This window comes from Lonchura striata, chromosome 25 (assembly GCF_046129695.1).
Source record: "Lonchura striata isolate bLonStr1 chromosome 25, bLonStr1.mat, whole genome shotgun sequence".
Lineage (NCBI taxonomy): Eukaryota > Metazoa > Chordata > Aves > Passeriformes > Estrildidae > Lonchura > Lonchura striata.
The window spans coordinates 1,231,589-1,252,998 of NC_134627.1; the positions used below are offsets into that span (position 1 = coordinate 1,231,589).

The 21,410-nt window shown below is 51.9% G+C and overlaps 1 protein-coding gene across 1 annotated transcript; it reads right to left on the reverse strand.

Annotated features, from left to right (window-relative positions):
* Positions 1 to 20,621, reverse strand: ITGB3 (integrin subunit beta 3). Its single transcript, XM_021542300.3, has 15 exons — positions 20,320 to 20,621; positions 15,579 to 15,664; positions 11,244 to 11,436; positions 9,076 to 9,328; positions 8,207 to 8,369; positions 7,459 to 7,620; positions 7,206 to 7,301; positions 6,952 to 7,041; positions 6,431 to 6,565; positions 5,379 to 5,808; positions 2,983 to 3,205; positions 2,619 to 2,719; positions 2,378 to 2,497; positions 1,216 to 1,382; positions 1 to 333 (listed from the first exon to the last, which is right to left on the reverse strand). The coding sequence occupies exons 1-15, from the start codon at positions 20,423 to 20,425 to the stop codon at positions 265 to 267; spliced, it is 2,394 nt and encodes a 797-aa protein (XP_021397975.2). The 5' UTR covers positions 20,426 to 20,621; the 3' UTR covers positions 1 to 264.
* Positions 20,622 to 21,410: the final 789 nt, after the last annotated feature.

A 21,410-nucleotide genomic window follows, 5' to 3' on the forward strand; every position in this document is an offset into this window, starting at 1 on the left:
CCATTTCTCTGTGCTCAGTGTATGGGGGGCTGGTGGCTTTGCAAGCAACCCGCTGAGGTAAGGACCGAGGTTTGCCATGGAAAGCACATCCCTGCAGTTACAGTGGGGTGACAGACAATATGGGTTGGAGGCAGTCAGGGACTTGTTAAATCACATGCAGTCATTCACACAGGCAGACACAAACAAGCTCTTCTATAAACTGGGTTCCCGGAGATCCCACGGATCACCAGCTGATCCCATGGCCAGTGCTGGATGTTGCAGTCCTTACATGTTCCCACGGTATGTAATGTTGGTGAAGGTAGATGTGGCTTCTTTATATAAAGGGTTATGGGTCTGGAGAAAGAAGGAAGATGAAAAAGAGCATCATCACTTTGATGCTCTTTGCTTGGCATCTGCCTTTGTTCTACTTAACATCTGGGGTAACTGAGGCACTGTCTCAGCATGGAGTGGTGGATCCCTGTCTCCACTCAAGGCTTTGGATGAGCAGTTTAATGGCTCCCCATAAGTTTTTATGGGGCAGAATAGGGAAAAGCTGCTGTGGAGGAAAGGAAAAGCAGCAGGAGCTCAGGAGAGAGACCTCTTGAAAGAGCCTCCCATCCCATCCCATCCCATCCCATCCCATCCCATCCCATCCCATCCCATCCCATCCCATCCCATCCCATCCCATCCCATCCCATCCCATCCCATCCCATCCCATCCCATCCCATCCCATCCCATCCCATCCCTTTGCAGGGGGTTAGGAGATGGAGGAGAGGTGGGGGACAGGTACCGGTGCTGTCCCACCCCCTCCCTTGTGCTTGGGGTTCCTCAGTGCTTTCCAGCATCCTGTAGCAGGAGGGACTTTCTGCCTCACTCATGGGATGGAAACACTGCTGTGAGTAGTGAGTAAGGGGGTCATGTTGCTGACAGGTGCTTTGGATGTGCTGGAGGGGGGAAGATAATCTAGGACATCTCATATCACCTGTGCACAGCCCCTGAGAGCACAGCAGGCTCAGGGAAGGGGTGTCCCAGCTGGCAGTGTCACCTTGAGTCCTGGCTGGGACAATGTCCCAAGCTTTAAAGAGGAATGGGACAAGCTGGCCCTTAAGGACCATGTCATGGGACAACAGACAGCAGCTGGGCTCTCATGCCAGGAGCACTGGGATCTGGATCCTTCAAGGCAGAAGCTATAGGGTTTTGGGACTCCTGCCCAGCACAAAATCCACTGCCCCTCACCGTGTCCCACTTGGCCCTGGCCTTCTCTTCCTCGAAATGGGCGAACTCACGGCGGTCATGGATGGTGATGAGGAGCTTCCATATGAGCAGGGCAGCGAGGCCAATGAGCAGGATGGCACCTGTCACTGAGAGCAGGACCACCAGGATGTCTGGCCCCTTTGGACAGTCTGGAGCAGAGAGGAGGGCAGGGTTAAGGAGAGCTCAGCACCCCCAGGGCAACTTAAAGCAGCTCTGGGGCTACCTGGCCATGGGTACATGGAGCTCCTTTGATCTTAGGAGGGCATCATCCTCCTCTGCCAGCAAGCATGATCCTCTACCCTGAGCACAGCAGGCTCTGTGAAGGAGGATCCCATCCATGGGGCACCTGTGCCAAAATACTTGAGCACCTGTCTGTAGGGTGGGGGTCTGTACCCAAGCCTCGAGCTAGATCAGGGGCATCACAGGTCCACCCACGTGGGGGGGTGACACCGGAGGCCAAGTCCTTGTGCTTGTGAAGTTTGCCCCAAACCACCAGCCCACTGTCACCCCACCCCAGCCTCTGGCCGTGTGTCAACACTGAATTGGCAAATGGGGGCAGGGAGATCTAGTGTGAGCCTCCGCTGTTCCTGCTCCCTCTGCACACTGACCCGGCCTTCACCCTGCTTCTCCTCTCCCATCTGGATGTGAGGCTGGGAAGTGTGGGCTGTACCCTGCCATTGGCAGACAGCTGCAGTGAGAGCTAGTGGCTGCCTTTATGGCCCTGCTACTGAAGGATCTGCAGCCACACACTCCCAGGCTCAGCTGAGGTCAGTGGAGACCTTGGGGCTGCTGATGGGAGCCTCTTCCTATCTGCTTCCCAAGAAACACCCCCCCCCCCCCCCCCCCCCCCAAAGTCAAACACAGGATCAAGGCGGTGGGAAGGTTGAGCCCCCATCCTTGGCCTCAGTGAGGGGATGAAATAACTTAGGAAATGTGATACCTGAGAGGCAGGAAATCATGGCCCACTGGCACTGAGAAGGGGACAAAAAAGTTCTTTAATCCCTCTCAGCCCCCAGCTGTGGTGCCTCATGAGCCTGGCTGGAGTGGGAGATACAAAGGGAACTCAACATCCCCCTGTTCCACACAGAAACCCAGCACAGTACATTCTGCAGCCCCCAGCCTGAGCATGGCAGCTGGGTCTTACCAGGCTCCTCGATGACATAGAGGATGGAATTGCCACTGGAGTCCTCGTAGTACTGGAACCTCATCACACAGTCATTCTCATCCTTATAGGTGCAGTTCACGGCATTCTTGCCCCTGTCACCTGCCAGAGGGAGAGGCTCAGAGTCCCCATGCTGAGGGGTGCACACACAGAGGGAAATCATGTGGCATACACAGCCCCCTGGATTACCACGTATTAGGACAGGGGTTGGGTCTCCTCTTACCCAGTTCCTGCACTGTCTCAATCTCATCACGGCACATGCGGCTGCAGGACTGCTGCTCCATTAGCTTTCCCCGCTCAAACTTCTTGCACTCCACACAATCCCTGTGGAAAAGGAGGGAGGTACCGTGAGCTTTTCCATGCTCTCCTCAGGGAACTGTCACACCTTTCAGTTTCAGGTTGTGGAAATCACAGCAGTCCCAACCCTACTGGGCTGCAGATAGTGAGAGCTCCAGCCTTCAGTGCTGCCCTTTGCAGCATGACCCTTTGCAGCTCTCTGCCAGCTCCCCACTGGAATATGACCTATCCCAGCTCCCTGCCAGCCCACAATGTGGTATGACCTGTCCCAGCCCTCTGATCTTTCTCACTTTTTGATGGTGCAGGCATCCGGGCAGGTGGGGCACTTCTCGCAGGTGTCTCCGTAGGAGCCGGGTTGGGTGCACTCGCAACGGCCACACACACAGGAGCCATGGCCGCTGCACACCAGCCCATTGCTGGACATGCAGGTGTCAGTGCGCGTGGTGCAGTTGCAGTAGTCTCCTGTCCAGTCTGAGTTGCACAGACAATCCCCACAGCTGCACTGCCCGTGGCCTGGGGACAACCAAAAGGCATCAGAATTCTTAAGTGTCTCCACAGAGCCTGTTAGCAATTCCCCATATGGATTCCTATGAACCAGAGTGGCAGCTCACCCTCTGTGGCACTGCAAGGCAGAGTGGCCACCTAGGACAACTCCTTTGCACTGTCCTCGGGGTGGGACACAGAGAAGCTCACACCAAACCCAGACCTTCACCATGTCCTAAACACTCCTCTTATCCCACCCAAGCAAGATCAAACTCCCACATTTCAGGCTAAGCTGCCCCAGCTCCAGCAGCACCAACTGGAGATGCTCCTTTAGATCTGTCTCTGAGTAAGTCAAGTTCTTTCTGTGGCTTTGAATTTCAGATTGAGTCAGGACATCTGGCCCCAAGCCTGACTCCTTTCTCACGCCTGGACCAGACAGGGAAAGCTGACTGCTGGGAAAAGCCGTACACACGCTCACTGAGAATGGTTTAGTCAAACAGATAGACAGGCATGCTCAAATCCTGCCAAACCCTGGAGCTATTGGGATTGTGGTTTATTTCATCTCAAAGACGAGACACAACAAGTGGTGGAAACACTGTGAAGCTGCAGGCGCTGACCTGTCCTAAGCCCCGAGCACAGTGGGACACGTTGGGAATGCTGCTCCCTGTGAAGGATCAGCTGGGCACCGTCCTGGCCATGGCTTTGGAGGCACCGCATGTAAAATAAATGTATAACCCCATTAATGAGGAACTAGGGCTGAGTCACAGGAAAATAGTGCCACGCTGGGTGACAAGGCAAGGAAACAGACGGGTAGGCTGGGGAGAAGTGGCTCAATGGGGTCAGAGAGTTCAGGTTAATTAACAGCCCACCCTGGTCAGGGGCAGCTCTTCATCATTGCCCTTCACACATCCTGGGGACCTGCAGCCCTTGTTCAAACAGGAACAGGCTCCTTGAGGACAAGGACTACTGACTACTCAGGGTGGGGGAAACCCAGTGTTTTCAACCTCCATTATCAGCAGGATGTTAAGATAAAGGATCAATCTGAGCAGCACAGAGGCAGTGTGAGCCATGAAGTTGGCCTGAGGGACAGGTGGGATCAATTTGGGGACATCAGGGAGCAAGAATTGAGTGTCATCTGGCCCCAGGTTTTCACCTCATCCAGGCTGGGCTCCAGTGGAGTGGAATCAGCTTTGGCTACTGATGTTTTTCTGGAGATTTTCGGGATTTCAGCAGGAAAGTGGTAGCTTTTTTTTGTCACTCTATTAGCAGCTACCTATTCTGGGCTTAGAGAGGGAGGCTGGGGTTAGGAATGGGAGTGGCTGCCCCTCTTCCATTCCCTTCTTAAATCAGTTTTGGGGTTCTCTGCTCCTGGAGACAACGTGCCACAGTTTCATGCCTCATTCCTACGCATTGTCACGTCTCTCATACCCCTTAAATACATGAGATAGGCAGCGCATCGCAATTCATTCAGACCTTCAGTGTTTAATGGAGATGTGGGTGGAAGGAACCTTAAATGAAGGTTCCTGGTGGGTAAGAGGCCTTGGCATATCAGGACATTCGGAACTGCTGTTGGGATGGGGTTTCTGCAGGAGGGCTTCTTCCCTGGGAGGAGAACCAGAGAACCCAAGGACCTGGTCCTCTCTTTCCAGTACCGAAAGCAAATGGACTGGAGAGGGAAAGTCTGGGAACATGTGGCAGAGATGAATATTCAGGAGGGGAGATGCTGTAAGGCCAGCAAGGAGGGAGAATTTACTTCCCCAACACTTTTGCCAATAGGAAGTCTCCAGAACTGAGTGAAGGATAAAACCCACCTCTCCCCACCCCTCCCCCTCCACCCTGGGGTTTCCTCCTGGAGAGCAGTACTTCTGATGTGTTTGAGCTGTATGAGTCAAGCAAGGTCCCTGACCTGTACACCCCAGAACTGCTTCTCTTGGTCCCCACCGGCCCCACGAGACCTTCTTTTTAACCTGCTTCTTTTTATCCCCACTCCCAGCTCTCAGGTACAGGAGGTGATATCAGTGCTCAAAAGGTAGTAATTTCTCTTGCATCACTTCAGACCAGGGCTGGTGCAGGGACAGCTGAACAAGTCAGAGATGGGGACAACTCACAAGACAAGCCCCAAAATGACTGGTGTGTCCCTTGCCCATGATCTCAGACAGCCTAAACAGCCCTAAGCTGCCTCCCTGCCAAGCCCAGCACTCACCTGAGCACATCTGGCCCTTGAAGCGAACACAGGAAAAGTCGTCACACTCACAGTACTTGCCCGTCACCTTCCCAAAGTCGCTGCTGTGGCACACACACTGCCCACAGATGCACTCGCCACGCTGGCTGCACAGGGGCTGGTCTGGCCGGGGGCTGCAGTTGTCCTGCTGTGAGGGGTTGTACTCCTCCTCCGAGCACTCGCAGTGTGAGCCCAGGCGCCCCGGGTTGCAGCGGCACACGCCGCACTCCAGTGTGCCATTGCCATGGCTACAGGACGGGCTGTTGGCCTCGGCGTGGCTCTCACAGGAGCACTCACAGTCAAAGTTCACCACCACCGTCAGGTTGTCCTTGAAGCCCACAGGTTTGATGGTGAAGGATTTTTGCTGCTCCTGGGGGCAGCCCCGCACTTTGGCCTCGATGCTGAAGCTCACCTGGAGGGCAAAGGTGTGTGTCTGGATATCAGTACCTGCTCCAGTCCATGCCCCAACTTAAGGAGATCAGAAATGGGAGCCACCAGTTCTCTTTGGGCTCATCAAAGCTTATCAAAGCTGTCCCAGCACAATGTGGGCTAGATAATGTGCTTGCCACAGTAACCAAGCAAATTTTAGGTTTGATATTAGGAAAAATTTCTTCACTGAGAGGTTTGTCAGGCTCTGGCACAGGCTGCCCAGGGAAGAAGTAAAATCACTGTCCCTGAAATTGTTCAAAAAAACCTGTAAATATGGTACTTAAGGACATGGTTTAGTGGTGGACCTGTCAGAGATTAGCTAATGGATGGACTTGATGTTCTTAGAGGGCTTTTCCAACCCAAAGGGCAGCAGCCCAGGTTGAGCTAGAGAGATCACAGAGTTTGCATCCAGCAGATTCAAAAAAGCATTCTCCTCCTTGCACCCACCCTGCTGGACCCCTCTCTGTCTACTGCTGAAATTCCAGGGTCCGTGTCACCTGGGAGGTCATGGGACAAGCACGTGGTGCTGGTGCAGAGCAACAGGTGACCTGGCAGTGCTGCTATGTAGAGGGGAGAAAAGCCAAGCCCATGCGTGGGATCCTCACCGTGTCCCCGATCTTGAGCCCCATGCAAGACTTGAGCCCAAGGATGACCTCGTCGTTGAGGCAGGTGGCATTGAAGGTCAGGGACAGCTCTTCAGGGAGGTCACGCACCTCCAGCTCCACTTTGGAGCGGATTTTCTAGGGAAGGAGAGAGGACTGATGAAGACACAGCACAGGCTGGGCAGGGCATAGCCCTGGTGAGGTCCTCCCCTGCCCCCAGGACCACAGTGATGCTCCCATGCACATGGGAAAGGTGCCAAGTGCCCCAAGTCTTTCTCAAGCCTCAACCATGTCATTGTCTACAGGGAAAAGTTTTCAAGACAGGAAAGGACAGGCAGTGAACACAGTGATCTCCTGCCCCCAGGGTGCCTGCACACATAGTTGGAAGCAGATGCTCACAGCTGTTCCAAGGAGGATGCTTAGGACTGGGGGAGCTGACAAATCTGTGGGTTATTGGCAGTGGGAAGCAGTGGCTGTTTTGTTAGGGAGAGTGTTGTTGTGGGGCCATCACACTGCACACTCACCCCATAGGAATCTACTATGAGCTGCAGGACGTTGCTGGAATCTCTGGACAAGGTGCCCACGGTTGTGCCTGGGATCAGCTCGCTGTAGTTCTGTAAGAATATCATAAACATGTTATGTTTGTGATGGGTAAATGTGCTATGGCTGGGCAAAACCCTATCCAGGAACATGGGAGTTTGATAGGACAGACCACCAAGCCATGTCCAGGTACCCATGGCCCACCAGCCCCCTAGGAGGGTGGCTTTGCAGCTGGTACCTGGTAGAGGCCAACAACCGTATCTGTGACAGCAAAGATCAAGTTGATATTCTTCTGTGAGAGTTTCTCAGTCATCAGGCCCAGAGAGGGATAGTCCTGGGGAAGAGAAGAGCTATAGCCTAGGAACATGTACACTCCACCACCTTGGTCCCCATCATGCTCTCCAACCATGGCTGAAACATCTTTCCTATCCCATGGGGACCCAACAAATGCTCTGTGCTCTCCACAACCCCATGCCTGGGTCAGGCTTTACCAGTGTGGTGGTGGCAGAGTAGAAATTATCCTTGTCGATGTGGCACTGGGCATCATTGGGCTGCATGATGCCAGCCAGCCGCCCGTCCAGTGCTATGTGGGTCTTCGCATCCGTGGTGAAGACAAGCAGATGGGAAGCATCATTCCTCCAGCCAATTTTTTCCTGCAGTGAAAAGCAGCTCCCAGTCATGTGTCAGCACATGCTGAGGGCAGTCCCATGTGCCAGCACCCCACTGCTGCCTTTGTGCCAGGGGGTCATGGCTTGGCCATAGAAACCAACTGTTGCACAGGGAACCAAAGCAATTGCTCTCACAGGGAAGTGCTGTGAAAGTGTAGGGTCTGGAAGGTGGGCATGGACTGCTCGTAGGTCGAAGATGAGTTTTAATTGGTTAGAGTGTTAATTAACGTGGCTAATGACTCAGGGATGCAAGATCTCCAGCAAAACCAAGGTGAAGGTAGAGGAGGTGTTGTCCCTTCTGGACTGGTCACTGCACAGCTGACATGGGATTGTTCCCGAGCACCTGCTCTGCTCCTCTCCCCTGTCATGATCCCATGAGCATCCCGCTCTTCCCTTGACTATTGGGCTGGAAATGTTTCACTTGAATGTTCACCCTTTACAGAAATCAGTCATACAACAACTCAACAAGGCTTATGATCATGTCCTGGAGGTATTGATTGGCCCCTGCCAGCCCACCTGGCCCAGCCTGGTGACCCTTTCCTGACCCCAGCCAGGCCTTCCTGCCCCTTACATCGCACACAGTGGCCTGGATGATGGCATCAAAGCCGCCCTCAGGTGCATCACGGTTCCGGGAGACACTCTGCTTCCGCACCTCCTCGTTGAAGCGAGTCACCTCATCCGTGAGCGACAAGACGTGTTTGTACCCAAACATGGGCAGGCAGGTTTCCCCAATCCTGTGGGAGGAGAGCATTCAGGGCACAAAGCTCATCAGGCTCTTCCAGCTTCCATTCCTGCCCTACAGCCATCCCACATCCCATGGTCCTGCCCAGGATGTGCTGGAGGGACCCAATGCCCTCCAAAGAGCCTGAGGCTGGTGAAGGACGTTTTAAATAAAATTAATGTTGAAGGGATACTGGGCTCAGGTCAGCTCCCAGCCTCAGTTCTGCTGGGATTTTTAGGAGTCATTTTCTTCCAGCCTCAATATTTCTTTTGAAAACATAACACAATTTTTTTCCCTCAAGAGCTTTCCTGTGATAATGATATTTCTAATTTAGACCTGCTCCTCCTCCCTGTGCCAGCAGAACACAGATTGCACCAAGGTTTAAACCCTGTCCAGAATCAGGCACCCACTTTCTCCACTCCCCTATTTTCCTCTCAGGCTCAACTGCACTCCTCTGCATACCCCGCTCCTTAGTAGCACAGGTGAACAGGGAATGGGGGATGAATTCAGTTCCTAACACCTCTGCCATTCCTTCCTCCTCACACTCTCTCTTCCAGCCTGTTGTCCTTCCCATGGGAGACAGCCTTTCAGGAACCTTTCAAACAAAGGTCATTCCTATGGGCTGCAGTTCTTGGCCAACTAAAGTGTATTTCCAGCCACATTTCAGTGATGTCCCATCAACTTCTGGCCCTTACAGGACTCCCTCAACCTGGACTTACTCATAGCAAGGGTTCTTGATGGCTTCTGGAGGAGATATGTACATGTATGGGGAAATGGGTTTGTCCACAAAGGCCCCGAAGCCGATGCGTAGGTTGCTAGTGAGCTTACGCATCTCACTGGCCAGTTTTGTGCCCAGGTTCTGGATGTTCCTCAGATCATCCTTCATTGAGTTAGACAGGTCCATGAGGTAGTAGATGTCCACAGGGTAATCTTCCACTTGACGCACTTGGACATGAAAGACCTGGGAGTCATCTGCAAAGTGACAAGGCAGTAGAGTGAGATCTCATCTCCTGGAAGGGGGAGGGGGGCTCACCACAGGATTAAGGGGGAGGGGTCAGCAGGAACCCAAGGGGATGGTTAAAAATTCTAGGAGGAGAATATTACCTTTAGACAGAGAGAAAAAAACCTTTAGTCAGGTGCTTGCACAGGAGATATGCTGTGCACCCCTTGGAAGTGTCCAAAGCCAGGTTGGATTGAACTTGGAGGAACCTGGTCTAGTGGAAAGTGTTCCTGCCCATGGCAGGGACTGGAACAGTATTGTCTTCAAGGTGCTTTCCAACCCCAAAACCATTCTGGAATTCTATGGTAGATGGGGGTTATGTCTCCTGTTCTCCTAAACTCTCAGTGCTGGAACATGAGCAGATCTTCTTGTCCAGGGTTGACCTCTCAAGATATCCTATAGGAATAGCTGGATGGAATGAGGGAAACCCCCAGTGTGCGGGCAGCAGGTCTTAAAGGGATCACAAGGCAGGCTGCAAGGCTTCTTCGGATTTCTCTGAGCTTCCAAGGACTCTGACCATTTTCTGCACCCTCCCCCATCCCAGTTCCCTTTCTCTCCTCTTGGGTCTCCCAGCCCCTCCTGAGAAAATTTTGGTGAAACATTTTCCATTTAAACAAAAACCTCCTTAGAAAGAACCTTCTGGGAAACATCCCAGTTTTGATGACTTTTGCACATTAAAAAAAAAAAAAAAAAAAGCTGAAAACACTTAGAGTTGACCTTTTCTTTCTGCATTTTTAAGAGACATAGGTCCTTTCTTCTGATCTTTGAAAAGGTTTATTTGAAACATAACCCAGGGCACAGTTGCAGCCTTGTCAGAACACCTCACATGTTCAGAAAAAAAGGCCTTAACTAAGCTTAAATTATTATTAATTTCACATTTCTGTCTAAATCTGCATGCCATGTTCTTTCAGGATGAAGAAAGTTTCAAAATTTATGACAGCCCAAAAATCTCCATCCCCTCTCCAGCTGTGCTGGGAACCCACCATAGAGCCAGGAGTCCCATTTTTGTGCTTAGAGAGCAGCTGTTTGTCCTCACTGAGCTGAAACCATGAGGATCCTGAGCTTGTGGGACATGAGTTGTGACCTGTCCAGCTTGTATCCTTCATGATTTGGTCTTGGTTCATGAGCCAAGGCAGATGGCTTATGCCAAACCTTCTTGGTTTGGCAAAGATGGTATCAAGCTGGGGGTCTCTCCTCTTTATTCCAAGGAAGAGGGATCTACAGCACTCAGAGCAGCATACTCACCTGCCTCCTGACAACAACCTTTAGACCTAAAGAGAACAAAAGCCACTTAGAAGCACCATGTCCTGATTGTGTGGGGATTCCTCTGCCTGCTATCCTTCCAATGGGGCAGGATTCCTCCTGCCCATGCCCAGGGATGTACACAGAGTCCCTGTACCCTATAGTTTTGCCTCCTGCCTAGCATCCTTGAAACTCCTGAATTCTGGAAAAGGACCAGAGCAGTTAATTGGCTCCAGCCTGCCTGGCTGAGCAGAGCCTGGGATATTACAAGGATCTGGTGGCAGCCCAACCCTGATAGCTGCTCTGTGGCTCGTTAGGTATGAGCTGACTTCCATGCAGGCATTCTGAGCACAGCAGCAGTGCCTCAGGTCGGAATGGCTTTATAACATACCCCATGTGTTGTTTAAGTCACATCCTATCCTGCCTCTCAAATACCTCAGGATTGAGGCAAGAGAATGAACACAATGATCAGAGAGCTCAACTGCCCACCAGAGATGTTCTGGAGGATTCTGTGCTGCCAGCAGCTTGGCCTTGACCCCGAAGGACACAAAACCACCCTGGCCAGTGAGGCAGCGTGATGGCTCTGAGCCCTTTGTGTTATTCCCACTGCATCTCCCCCTTTCTGCAGCATCTGGGGGCTCTTACCTGGCCGCAGGTTCAGCTGTATTCTCTGGGGGCTCATCTGGGTGGTGGTGGACCCCCCTGAGCCCTTGTTGCTGAGGGGCCGGTCCTCCAGGATGGTGACACTGCTGCTGGGGAACTCGATGTGGTCCTGCCCGCAGCCATTGTGCAGGAGGTTGGCATGAAGGTCACAGCGAGGGGCTGAGTGTGCCCAGACCTGCAGGGGAGGGACACGGTCAGGAGCCTCCCAGGACTATGCTGGGAGAAGGAGAAAGGTCCCCACCTTTTCCCTGGAGAGCCCCTGCTTTGTCATGTCTAACTCCAGAATAGGATCAAAGGCTTCTTGGCGCACACGGTCTCTTGCCTGAGGAAGGCAGCAGACAGAGGGGATTTGTGATCAGCAGCTCCTGCTGGAGCAACTCCTGCAGAAGCCCATCAGCCCTTGCCAAGGAATGATGGATAGCATATCCCTGCCAACCTCCTCCTGACTCCTGGCAACTAGAGCCTTAGGTTTGGGTTTTGGCAGAGCTAAAAGGAAATCCTATCTCTCTGGGATGGCTAGAGAAGGGTGTGGCAGAATGTGATCATGGCAAGCTGGGTAGAGGCAGTGTGGGACTTTTAAAATTATTTATTACTTTGACAAAAGACAAATAACCTTTCCCCCCATTTTTCCAATATGGGCCCTCAGAAATCCTGCCATGAGCAAGGAGTGTGTCCACTGTGGGTGAGCTCATTGCACAGAGCAGTGCTCAGTTCCTGTCTGGAAGTGGATCAGACTTATCTCCAGCTCTCCAGCTTCCTAATGGATGGAGCCAACCAGGGAAAGGAGCACCAAAAAAGGAGTGAAAGAGTGCAAAGGCACTGAGGCTGCGGGAGAAGTCTTGAAAAGCCTGTCAGGGATAGGAAGCACAAAGTGTGGAGTCATGGTAAGCTCCAGCCTTGTCCCTCCTTTCCTAGAAAGATTCTGGCTCCTCATCCTTATCACAGAGCATTCAGGAGGGTTCCTATTCTTTGGTTGCTTATGAAGACAAATATGGGAGGAATTTGTCTCCCAGCCCAACACTTCTGTGATCTGCTGCCTCATATTCCTGCTCAGGAAGCACCCACCCTCCCCTCCAAAGGGATTCTTTATCTCCCTCCCTCAGCCCAAATCTTTTTATATTAGAATCCTCCAGCAGAGGACCACAACAGCCTCTTCCTACAGCAAAGGGAGGTGGCACAAGTCCTGGTGGGGCTGGTTCAGTGCCCTTCCTGCTCCTGGGATGCTGGAATCCAGTGCTGAGCCTTCCAGTGCTAGAGAAATTCCCATACAGGATATCAACTGCCCTGAACTGGGTTCAAGCTGGTTGAACCCAGGGATGAATTTGTATGCTTTATGCAAATGAGTCGAAAACCACAAAAGGTGTCAGGAGGCCCTGGCTGGCCCACGGCCCTCTGGAAACTGTGGCCAAGCAATGGCCAAAAAAAACATCAGCAGGCGTGTTCCTACCCTGCCCCCGCCTAGACAGTGTGCTGACAGAGAGGAGGACGAGTCATTCCTCCAAATTAGCTCCCTCACACTCACCCACCCATAAGCTTACTACACAGGGCTCCGACTGTGGGAAGGGGTGGCTTGTTCACTCCAGATCCCATCAATCATCACGTACATTCCAGTCAGGGAAATCACTGGAAAAATATGTGGGTGAAAGGCATGCTGGGCAGGTGGGTTTTAACCATGGTGCTCAGTAATACCTGGAGATCCTAGGGAGCTCCCAGAACCTCCGAGGCCTCATGGCACCTTATGGGATTAGCAGCATCATTCCTGCTGTGAGATTTCCATGGAGGAACTGTTTAATCCCAGGGCTGCATCCTTCCCTTTCTTTGAAGCCCTAAATATAGTGACTGACTCTAGACTTTCAGGAGCCTCTCCAACAACAAAAACTACCACAAAAGTGGGACATTTGGCTACAAGGCCCTGGCAACCCCCAGTTTTTGATCCCTGGCTCTGCCACTTTGCTGACTCAACACCTGGGGCACAGCCCCTAGTTAGGAGTGACCTAGAGGTAGCCCAAGCTTGGTGGTGACAAACTCATAGCACAGGAATTTCATCCATGAGAAACACATTCCCTGTCAGCACAGACCTGATGGCATCAGCTCCCTACACAGAGATGTGGGGAGATGTGTGCACACTCTCTATCCCAACCATCCCACAGCCCTTCCCAGAGACGTTCACCAGCTCTCCCTGCTCTCTGTCCCACTGCAAAGCAGACATTTGCTTATGCTCCCTTCAGAATAGGAAACCTGATTATTTTATCCCAATTACTGCCTCCAGAGCTGATTAGTGAGGGCAGAGTCAGGCAGGGCTCTGGCAGAGCCAGTTCCATCCCTGAGCTCCCAGGGTGGCCGCCTGTGGCAGCCTGTTTTCATCTCGGACACAACCACATGCAGCATCAGCTTCTCTTCAGGACAGCTCTTGGGAGCACTCAGAGCACAGATACCACCACAAATTAAGCTAAAAACTCCCAGCAGCTTCTCTGAAATCTAAATCTGGTCCAGTCTAGCCTCCAAGAGACCCAGAGTGGGTAACATTTTGGGTGGGTGAGACCCTGAAGGATCTGTCACAATAATCTCCAAAGGGATTTTAGGGATACGTCTCAGTGTTACAGCTTGGCTGGCTTTTTCCAAAACAGCAGATGAGGACATCTATTTGTTAGTAAGATTGGTCAAGTGCGGTGGTGTGTCAAGGTTTCTGAAAAATAAATAAAACTCAGCTCTGTTCTTGATTAATGCTCAGGGGGTCAGTGGTCACAAGAGACCACAATGAAATCCTTCTCCAATCCAAAACCCGACAGAGCAGAGTAAATCATCACTCCAGGCTCCTTGGGAAGGCAGTGTCAGTGGAAAAGGGCTGTAGTGGGAGCAGAAGGAGCACAAATATGGGCACTGTCCCTTTAAAAATGGGGGTGGGGGGGGGGGTGCAGTATCAGAACCCTCTCCCACCGCAGGGAAATTAAACAAACCCACACACAGAAAATACCCTCATTTGCTAAATTAAGACATTGTGGTCCAGATGTTGGAGGCAGAGTTGCTGAGTAGAGTGTGCAGCCCAGCTCTCTGGGGGCTGGGCCTAGCAGCAGGATGGCTCCCTCACTCTTGTTGTGTCTGCCTGGGAGCACAGCTCAGAGCAGCACTGGAAATATTTCCTTTTTTGGAAACCTTTACTGATCTGGAGGAAAAAAAGCCCATCACGGCTCCCTCTGCATTGTCAAATCATCAGTGCAGCCCAGGATCAGTGGCTGGGAAGGAAGAGCCCAGCCCAGCTACTGAGGGGGAATGGAGAGGGAAGCAAGGCCTTATCAAGCTGCATGTTTCAGCCACTCCTTGCGGGAGATAAGATTGGCACAAACATCTCTATTAACACCACATGCCAAGCTGCCAAGATCTGTTGGGCACATCAAGCCAGAGGCCTACCCTCTGGATATGCATTGATCCCAAAGCATTAGACAACTGCTGGCATGATCCAGCAGTTTTCCAGCTTGGATCACTTTTCCCAGATCTTTTCCAAGTCCCAGTAGGCATTATGGGCACAGTTGCAGCTGACAGAACTGGGTCTCCAGAAGGAGAAAACAAGGAAAGCCTTGAGGGTTTAATCACCTTTCCCCATCCCCATCACCTCCCTTGGCTCTGCCCTGAGGTTCCTCTCCCATCCCCTTGGGAAACTCCCTCCTCTTACCCAATGGATTAACCCCCAGGGCAGCATTTTTGGAGGGCAACGTGGCAGATCTGCTTGGCTCTCACCTACCCAAACCGGATGATGTGAGAGCCACAGCTCAGCACTCACATCCACTTTAGCTCAGCAACCAAAACCAGGCACCTTGTCTTCTCCCCTTATTTCTAATGAGAAAAGACTTTAAAACCCAGCCATTAACTTCTGATGAGTATTTTCAATTCCTCCTTGCAGGCCTTCCAGGCCCCTTTTCCTTTTCAGCCCTTCCAGGAATTAGGCTCCTTCAACCAGTGCTTTACAACAGGTTTCCAAGAAGCAAAAAAAAAGCAAACCAACTTTTTAAATGTACATTATTTGAAAGATAAAGTCAATTCCTAGTAGAAACACCACAATTTCCCAGCCAGCTCAATGTAGGTCCCACCAACACACTCGGAGATAAGAGGCATATTTTTGGAGCAGGGCAGAAGCAGTGCCCACTGACCAAGTGCCTTGATCTGAGGTCTCAGCTAGGTGCCACCAAGGAATCTGTTTAGATATAGTGAGAACAGATGGAGACTGAGCTTGTGGCTGTAACCTAGACTCATCCCAAAGGTTCTTCCCTTCCTTTACATCCCCTGCCCTTCTCAGGGCCCTGCTCAGGCCCCAGCTCTTACCTCAGCAGAGCACCAGGCACAGAGGGGACTGACAGCCAGGCACTGCTTGCAAGAGTTCACCCCACGGGTGGTGCAGATGTTGTCCCCTGAAACAGCAAAACAGAGCAATACAGCCCACAGAACCCAAACTCACTTGTGCTCAGCCACCAGCTTCTGAGCACCAGAGCCCCACCAGGACCCTTCTCTATCCCTGTGCCCATCTGGAAACCCTGGATGTTGCCTCCTTGCTCTCTCCAGCCTGGTATGAGCTAAGCTTCATCTTGCCCAAGGCTGAGCATCATTCCCTACCTCCCAGCTCCTCAATGGGTCCTCTCACCCCTGCAGCATCACATGGGTGTTGGAGTGAAGCCCCCTGGCAGGGGGTTCATGTATCCTTGCCGACACTCCTGCAGACACTTTGGGGCAGCAGGAGTAGAAAGAGTGAATTCCCAAGGGTGCAGGATGGTACCCACAGCCCCGCCAGGGATTGTCTGCCTCTTCCCATCACCTTGACCCAGGGTGGTTTTTGACACCTTGAGCAGACACTAAACTCAGTGGCTGGTCTTGGCTTGGCTTCAAATCCAGGGAAAGGAGAGGAGTGAAACAGTACAGGTCCAGAAATGTGCTGGTGGTAGTTGGCACCAATGTCCCAGGAAAGCTTGGGCTCTGTCAGTTGCTGTGGAGACTCTGGGAGATAACCTGCTGCTAGCAGTCTTGAAGGTCAGAGGCCAGTGAGCCTGTGGGGGAGAATTAAAGGGCCACAAAATGCCCGTGGAGCTCAGGGGCAGGAGGAGCTCCTCTGACACAGACCAGAGTGGGCAGCCCTACAGTTCCTGCTGCCAACGGCTGATGTGACAGGTGGCTGGGACATCGCTGCCATGGTGTCACCCTTGGCTCTTCTTTCCTCCTGGGCACAAGCATCTTGACAGTTTTAGGATTCCCTGGGCAGAGAAAACTGCAGCCAAGTACCCACTTGGCTGGGACACGCTGCAGCCTAGGGAGCCTGGGGGATGCTCGTTGGGAGTAGTGTGCACTAGAGCCTCTCCCTCTGCCCTGTATGCCCCTATGGTTGCTCAGCACTGTCCCAACAGTGTCCCACAACCACAGGAAATGGAACACAAAGCAGAAAGAGGAAATGGTGAAACAACATCATCAGATCTTTGAGCAGAACCACAACACAGCACTGTGAACTCCTGCCAGGGAGTGTACACATGAGTTCACACCTGTGTGTGTGTGTTTGCATGAATGTCTATCTGAGGGTAGTGTCACAGGCTGTGGCTGTCCCAGGGGCCAGGGGCTGCTTGGGGATGTGCCCCAGAGCATCCCCATCGCAACTCTGATACCTGCAGCTCCCCCTTGTCCCAGACTAAACCAAAGGCTGAGCCCAAGTGCTTTGCTTAGCACCAGTTTTGGGGTGGCACCCATGCCCAGAACTCTCATCATACCCTGAAATACCTGGCTCCATGTGAGGATGGGACAGATTTTAAATGTAACATTGCCCAAAAGAGTGACACGTTGGTCTCTGGTGCTTCCTGCCACCTCAGCAGTGTGCCAGCAGCAACACTGATCCTTGGGTGGACAGGGCTAGGAAGAGGGAAGGCAAAAGGCTCTCTGAAAACAGCAACGACAACATCACCTCCCACGACTCTCACTGGCTCCTGCTGCGTCCATGTGAAATCCCTTCTGCCCTGCCAAGTGCCGGTGGCTGCAGCCAGAGCATGTGCCATGGATTTGTGCTGTGCTGTGCAGCTGGGAGCCAGCTCAGCCCTCTGGGAAGTAGGGAGGCACTGCCCAGACAGCTCTCAGGGATAGGACAGGCTCCTGTTTAATGCCAGTGTGGATTTTGTCCTGTCATGGTGGGTTTTATCTGGTTTAGTCATCTGGCTCTGCCCCAGCACCTACCTTGCTGGGGAAGGGCAGAGCTGGCAAGGACTCCATGGGGATTCCAGGACGTGGGACTCACCAGTGCAAATCCTGCCTCAAACAGGTTTTCCCTGTGACTTGACCTAGTCCCTCAGCCACTTCCTGCCTCAGTTTCCCCTGTGCAGTGTTAACCCTGCTCTCAATGAGATCAGGTTCCACTAAAACTCCATGTGAAGGATTCCAGGGTCATGTCTGCTGGCAGAGCCCCAGGGTGCCTCCTCATGCTGTGAAATCTGATCTTGTGGCTAAGGAGCCCCAGAACTCTCTAAGCTCATCTGTTCCTCACCATTTGGTGCAAATTACCTCCTGCCTGTGTGCAGCCCCTGGACCCTGAAGGTTTCCTTTCCTCTCCTTCTGCTGCCACCCCAAAGCCCAGGGATCCTTTATCTGGCATCCCCTCTCTTTGTAAATCCAGTCTTCTCATGGATTTTGGAATGAAGGACATAGACCTAGGCAGAGCACTGTCATGGCTGGGGAGCTGCACCTGGGCTCAGGTGGGGCTACAGTTGGGAAGTCCCTGTGGGAGGGATTTTGCCATTCCCAAGGCTGCCCTGGGGTCTGATGTCACATCATGCCACCACGCCATTGCTGGTGGCTTTGCCTGGGGGGTCCCTGGAGGTCTGTATCTGCTCCCAGATTCACACAGCCCTGTGGTCCCTATGGTGTCCATCACTCCATAACCAAGACACTTTCCTGGGGATGGAGGACCCTTCCCTTCCTTGGAACCAATCTCCAGCACTGCACAGGGCCATTCCTGGCTGCATTTCCATGGGGCTGGATGGAGCAGGGCCTGGGCAGTTATGACCATCCAAACATGAAGTTGGTCCTGCTGTGAGCAGGCAACTGCACACCCCCAACACGGGGAAATGTTCCTTTTTTGGCATTCCCAGGACCGTTTGTATGGCTGGATGCAGGGATGCAGTGTTGGGAGAGTTTTGTGAGAGCAAGGACCTTGTAAGGATGTTGGAACAAAAGCACAGATGGGTGGAAGTGGAGGATATGGAGGAGGTGGAGGATGTGAAAGATGGGAAAGATGCTGCAGCTGGAGTCCTCTAAGGTTTTGGCCCTGTGAGTGCCTGGCAGTCCTTCCCAGACTCAGACACTACCTGGCTGTGAGCAGCTCAACACCATCCCAGTACAGCCTATACTGACAAATTCTGTATTTTTTGGTGACTTTTTTCCCCATCTTTGGAGTTTTTTTTTTTTCCTAGCCATAAAAACTAATACACCCAAGTACAAAACCTGCATTTTTAAACCATGATAGCAGCTGCTCTCACACAATGAGCTGATCCTAAAGACTCCAGTTTTTGAAAAAAAGCAATCTTAAACTAATATTAAATGAAAGAAAAACACACCACCGCATTGAACTACAAGGAAATGGGAGATAAACTGCACAGAATGATGGGAACCACCCATCTGGGGCTAGGCAGAGCTGTGGTCCTCAGAGAGGTGAAAACAGGGAATCCCAGACTGGTTTGGGTTGAAAGTGACCTTAAAGCCCATCCAGTTCCACCCCCTGCCATGGGCACAAACACCTTCCACTAGCCCAGGTTGCTTCAAGCCCCATCCAATCTGGGATTGAATTTAGGGAAATAATGCACTTGAAGCACCCCAGATATCTGTGGCTCAGCATCATCCTGTCCTGACTGGAGAAAATTACTCAGTCCCAGTGTAACCTCTGTGTGGTGCAGGAGCAGCCACACACTTTGTTTTCCCCCTCTGCCAAATTGAGCAAGAATGAGCACAGAGAAACCCTGATAAAGACATTTGAGGAAACTTGATAAATGTACAAACCACATCCTCTCCAGCCTTTCCGTTTGACTAAGTGATAAGAAGCTGGGCTTTCTTGGCAGATCCCCACCCTACCATTCTGGGGGTGTTTTTTCTCTCGAACCTTTCCCTTCCTGCCAGTGTCTTCCTGGGAATGGGATGCCCCAAACTGAGCACAGGCACCAGAGATATGTGCACAGCCCCAAACTGCAGCTCTATGAATTCAAACTCTTGCAGGGGTTATCCCATGTCCTGTTCTAATGACAGCTCCATCCGGCAGCAAATCAGAGCCTCAGGCTGTTCCTGGGAATTCACTAAAACCTGGAATTCTTTAGACAGAACAATGTTGCTCCAAATCCCAAGTCTAGCCGTGAAAACAATGTGACCAATTTATAAATCACCATTTTTAAATTTCCTTTCAGGCCTAGTCATTAGGAACACACCTGGAGAGGACATAATGCTTTTCCAGGCTTTTCTGTACCTCTGACATTTGAGAACTTTTTAAAAATACAAACTACATTTATCCTGAGATCATATGATGCCAGAAATCAGATTTCTTAAAGAAAAGCATCAAAAAAACCATGAGAAAAATAACACCGGACAGCAATGCTGGCATAATTCCCCCCGCCCCCCCACCCGCACCCTTAAAGTGTCCTGACACTGGGAGGGATTACTTGACATGATTTCTCCCAGAGAATTTCTGTTTATAAAGGATGAAGCCCAAGTCACACCCCAGTCCTTGCATTATAAACTAGTAACCAGAGCCAAACACAGAGCAGGTAGATCCAGTAAGATCTACCACATCCAGTAAGAATAACCCACTAAAGTATGTCTTGATTCTTTAACATAGAAGTTCCTGGCCCCGACCCAGATGAAGCCCAACCGGCCTGAGCAGTGCTTCCTATGTGGGAATGCGCTGCAGCTCAGGCTGCCAGCTCCCCCTCCGAGTGATTTTCCCATGAAATCACAGACCCTGGGAATGCAGAAAGTCCTGGGATTTGTAGAAGTAACAGGCAACATCTTCACTAAATGGCTATAAGCAGTGACAGAAGCGACAGAGTTAACCTACCCCAGCTGCCAGTAGCGCAGAGCAGCAGGATCCCGAGTGTCACGGAAAGTTGATCCATCTTGTCTGAACCCCGGAGTGGGGGGACGGCTTGGACCAGCCCCTCCATGAGTGATGGGCAGCGGCTCTGGAGTAGCTGGAGGCTTTTAGCGGCTGAGGGGGTGAATCACAGGGCTGGGTGAATGACACACACGGCGAGTGGGGCGGCTGGAGGAAACTGCTGCCTCGTCACTTCGGAGTCCGTAGTGTCCCCGCCCGCTATGCCGCCAGCTCTTTATGAGGTTTTCGCTCTCTCGGCTTAAACAAGGACCAAATAAACCCTGGCAGCGAGTCCTCCCTCGGCACTGGTGACCTGCAGCCCCGGAGCTCGTAACAGGCTCTTTCACATAGACTCTTCCGCCTGGCTTTAATTCCTTACAAAACCTTGCTCACTCCTTCCTTTTGTTAACTATTGAAAGGCAGCTGGTTTTAAACCCCGTCTGAACTGCTGGAGTTCAAGGATTCAAGGAGAAATAGAGGAAATGTACATTAATACGAAAGTGTGGGTTCTCAGCTCCCTCACCTGAGAGGGAATATCCCTGCTAAAGCAGAGCTGGGAGCTGAGGGAGACCCAGCCAGGAAGTGCACCTGATGGAGCCAGTAGTTTGGATATAAACCTGGACATCTCAAAGGGAGGGAAGCTCAGCTTGGGGTCACATAATTTGGACCTGATTTTCTTCTCACTTGTATTGTTTTTTTCCCCACTGTGTCCTCAGGAATTGATTCTGTGCTGAACAAATCCAGGGATTGGGATCTGCATAGGCACTGAGCCCACTGAAGCATCAGAACTGCCTGTGGGTGTCTCTTGAAGGTGTTTTACAAACCCCTTGTTCCCCTGCAATACCAAGGTCCTAGTCAAAGCTGGGGAAATTGAGGCACTTGGAATACACATTGGGAGCAAAATGGAGAGAAGGGCTGGAGTAATTTCCCTGGGATGCTCTATCCCACCAGCTGACAAGGGTTGGGGGCAATAATGACACAGTCCTGGCTCAAGACAACCCAGCACACAGAAATACCAAGCTGTGGAATACAAGTTTTTGTGGGTGCCAAGAGCT

Coding starts and splice junctions, on each gene's coding strand:
- ITGB3 (XM_021542300.3), bottom strand. CDS start 20,425: ATGGAGGGGCTGGTCCAAGCCGTCCCCCCACTCCGGGGTTCAGACAAG. Junction 15,665..20,319: donor CTGCGCTACTGGCAGCTGGG/GTAGGTTAACTC, acceptor TTGCTGTTTCAG/GGGACAACATCTGCACCACC. Junction 5,809..6,430: donor GGCTCAAGATCGGGGACACG/GTGAGGATCCCA, acceptor TTTGCCCTCCAG/GTGAGCTTCAGCATCGAGGC.